Here is a 2743-nt window from a genome sequence, read left to right on the forward strand (position 1 = left end):
GGTCAATGCTTTATTTAGATGTCCTTCATCTGGATTATGTAATTGAGGATATAGGATTAAATGACCAAATGAATAGTAAGAAACAGGAATTGTTAAAATCTGACCTTATTAATGATAAATACATCAAGTAAAAAATTTGCGTAGAAAACTCTTCTTTTTCTTTCTTTTTTTTTTTTTTTTTTATGCAACGCAATTTTATTTACAACTTCGACATTTACACTACTTACAGTACTAATATTACACTTACATTTATACTTACAATATACTTGCTAATTATGCTACTTATTATTTTTTTTCTAATTGTAATTACACAAACAAAACAAATAACAAATATATCTAGCAATAAAATAAGTAAGTAAAGAAAGAAAGAAATAAACTACAAAAGAGGTGCCCAAGTTGTTTCGAATTTATTTAGTGACTTGTTTTTTATAGCTATCATACGCAGGACGTCTAACTTGCTATTTAAACGTAAAAGAAAGCACTCAAAGCTCAGCTTGTTGTCGCAGACACTTGTTGTGAAGATATAATATTTGGCGATGATAAGTACTCTCTTATTGTTCGCATTTTGGTGCCAGCCAAATAAAATCGCATTTACTGATAGGACAATTGTTTCAGAAAAATTTTCTTGCCACCATTGTGTAAATTTTTCCCAAAATAGCAGCGATTCGCTGCAATTGTATAACATGTGGACAAGCAATTGTTTTTCTAACTTGCACAAAGAGCAGATGTCATCATCTACAAGGCCAGCGCGAAATAAACTGGAGCGAGATGGCAAAATATTATGTATTATTTTATACTGGAAAGCAATAAGCTTCGTTTCGTCTGTAACTAAGAAAGGGAGTAAGTAGACGTCGTGAATGTTCTCTTTGGTGAATCCGTAGTTTAGAACACTGTTTTCATTTGTTAGCGATATAAAAGTTTTATCAAGGATGTTTTTGTATGCAGTTCGAGTGCTAGGATATATTGTTGTCATGGAAGTTTCGGGAGAAGCGATTTGTAAAGGTCTGTTTAAATTCCGAATTGATTTTTTCCACTCGATTGGAATAGCATTTATAAGACCGTGGTACAAGGTGAATGGTGTATCAATGCTAAATTTTTGCTTGAAGTCGGCCAAAGAAAGAAACTCCCGGTTTACATTTAGTAGGTGCTGGACCTGTGCAATATCATGATGAAACCAGCTTTTGTAAAATAAAGTTTTTTTGTCAACCAAAATGTTTTGGTTGTTCCAGATAATTTCATGTTCTGGGGTTATTCTATTACTTGGCATCAGTAATTTGTAATCCTGCCAGTACCTCAGTACAAAATGGTCAAACGTAGGGAGATTTTTAAGGTCGAGTAGTTTAAAGTCGTAATCACAATTTGCTAAAAAGGACAGACCGCCATATTGAGTTAAAATTTGCTCCGGAATTATTTTCCAAGAGGCACCACTTTCATCTTCTATTCTGTTGACCCAGGCTATTTTTAAGGCCTTCTCCATAATTTCAAAATCCATCATTTTCAATCCACCATGTTTCCTTTCGGCAATTATTGTTTTCTTCTTTATTTTGGCAAGTTTGCCTTCCCAGATGAAGTTGAAAGTGAATTTATTAATTCTCTCCGCCAGAAGTGGGGGAGGGGGGTAGGGAGCACGGACGTGCTGTAAATAATTTTAGATAAGCCTAGAGACTTGACAATTTTTATTCGTCTCTTAGCATACAGCATGTTAGAAATATTCTTAATCCCGCTAATGAGATGCATTTTTCCATTCGACAACGGGTCGTAACACAAGTCCACGATTGGTACGAATCGAACGAATCGACAACTCGGACAAGGGGCTCCTAGCATACACCGTGTACTAAGTCCCGCTAATGAGATGCATTTTTCCATTCGACAACGGGTCGTCCATCAAATGTTCTGCAAGTGCTAATCGACGAATCGAATAGCAACTGCATAGCGACTTTGCGACTCTTATCTATTCAGGTGTATTGGACAGCCCTCGGTAATGATGCACGGCTATTCTAAAGAAGACACCTGATTGTTTATCATTGGATGCGCGACCATGCAAGAAACCAAAATAACTTTCACAGCATGGGCATGGGGTTGTCATATCAGTTGCAACTTGAACGAAAGGGGATGAAATGTGATGAGATGTAATGCCATTACAAATGGTCCCACATAAACAGGCTGAATGGTTGTTTGTAATGCAGTTTATTAATTTTTATTTCTTTTTAACACTAATTTTAATCGTTCGGTTTTCATACTGGTGGGTTACAGTGAACTACTATGACAGGCCTCATAATTATGCTTTGATTCGGGCTTCCTGTGATCACTCCTACTGGTCCTGCTGAGTACTGTGATGCTTGTCGACGACCTGCAATTTGATACCTGGTGGCAATGCAATCCAGTCTTTAGCTCCTACTGATCAAAAACAATGCGATACGGTTAGGTACATTTGCTGACCCGTAGGACCAGTAAAATGTGCCTACCCCGATGGTCCAGGTCCATGGACTATTTAAATGGAGTAGTAATCAATGGACTACCTAAAATGGATGTGTGAGACGCAATGACTTAATTAACGAACGCGCTAAACACAAATGTATACTAATGACGGAATTATTTATTTCAAAAAAGCACATTTCGCAAAAATTTCCTTCTTATACAAAACTAGTCTTGATTGTCCCATTTGTACATTGTGTACTGTCTTCCTCAACACAAAGTGTGTAAAAGAACGCAGCACGCATAAGCTGCAAGAGTGCGATTTCCT

At 36.7% G+C, this 2743-nt stretch overlaps 1 protein-coding gene across 2 annotated transcripts in view; it reads right to left on the reverse strand.

Moving 5' to 3' along the window:
- Nucleotides 1–2168: 2168 nt before the first annotated feature.
- Nucleotides 2169–2743, reverse strand: part of LOC138008886 (uncharacterized) — a 27882-nt gene continuing 27307 nt past the window's right edge. Inside the window, exon 4 of one of the 2 annotated variants that reach the window (XM_068856196.1) lies at nucleotides 2169–2394. In XM_068856196.1, the coding sequence (XP_068712297.1) occupies nucleotides 2312–2394 (83 nt within the window). In that variant the 3' untranslated portion in view covers nucleotides 2169–2311. Of the gene's footprint in view, nucleotides 2398–2743 lie in introns of both variants that reach the window. The other variant, XM_068856195.1, reaches the window with a different exon arrangement.

This window comes from Montipora foliosa, chromosome 6, assembly GCF_036669935.1.
Source record: "Montipora foliosa isolate CH-2021 chromosome 6, ASM3666993v2, whole genome shotgun sequence".
Taxonomy (NCBI): domain Eukaryota; kingdom Metazoa; phylum Cnidaria; class Anthozoa; order Scleractinia; family Acroporidae; genus Montipora; species Montipora foliosa.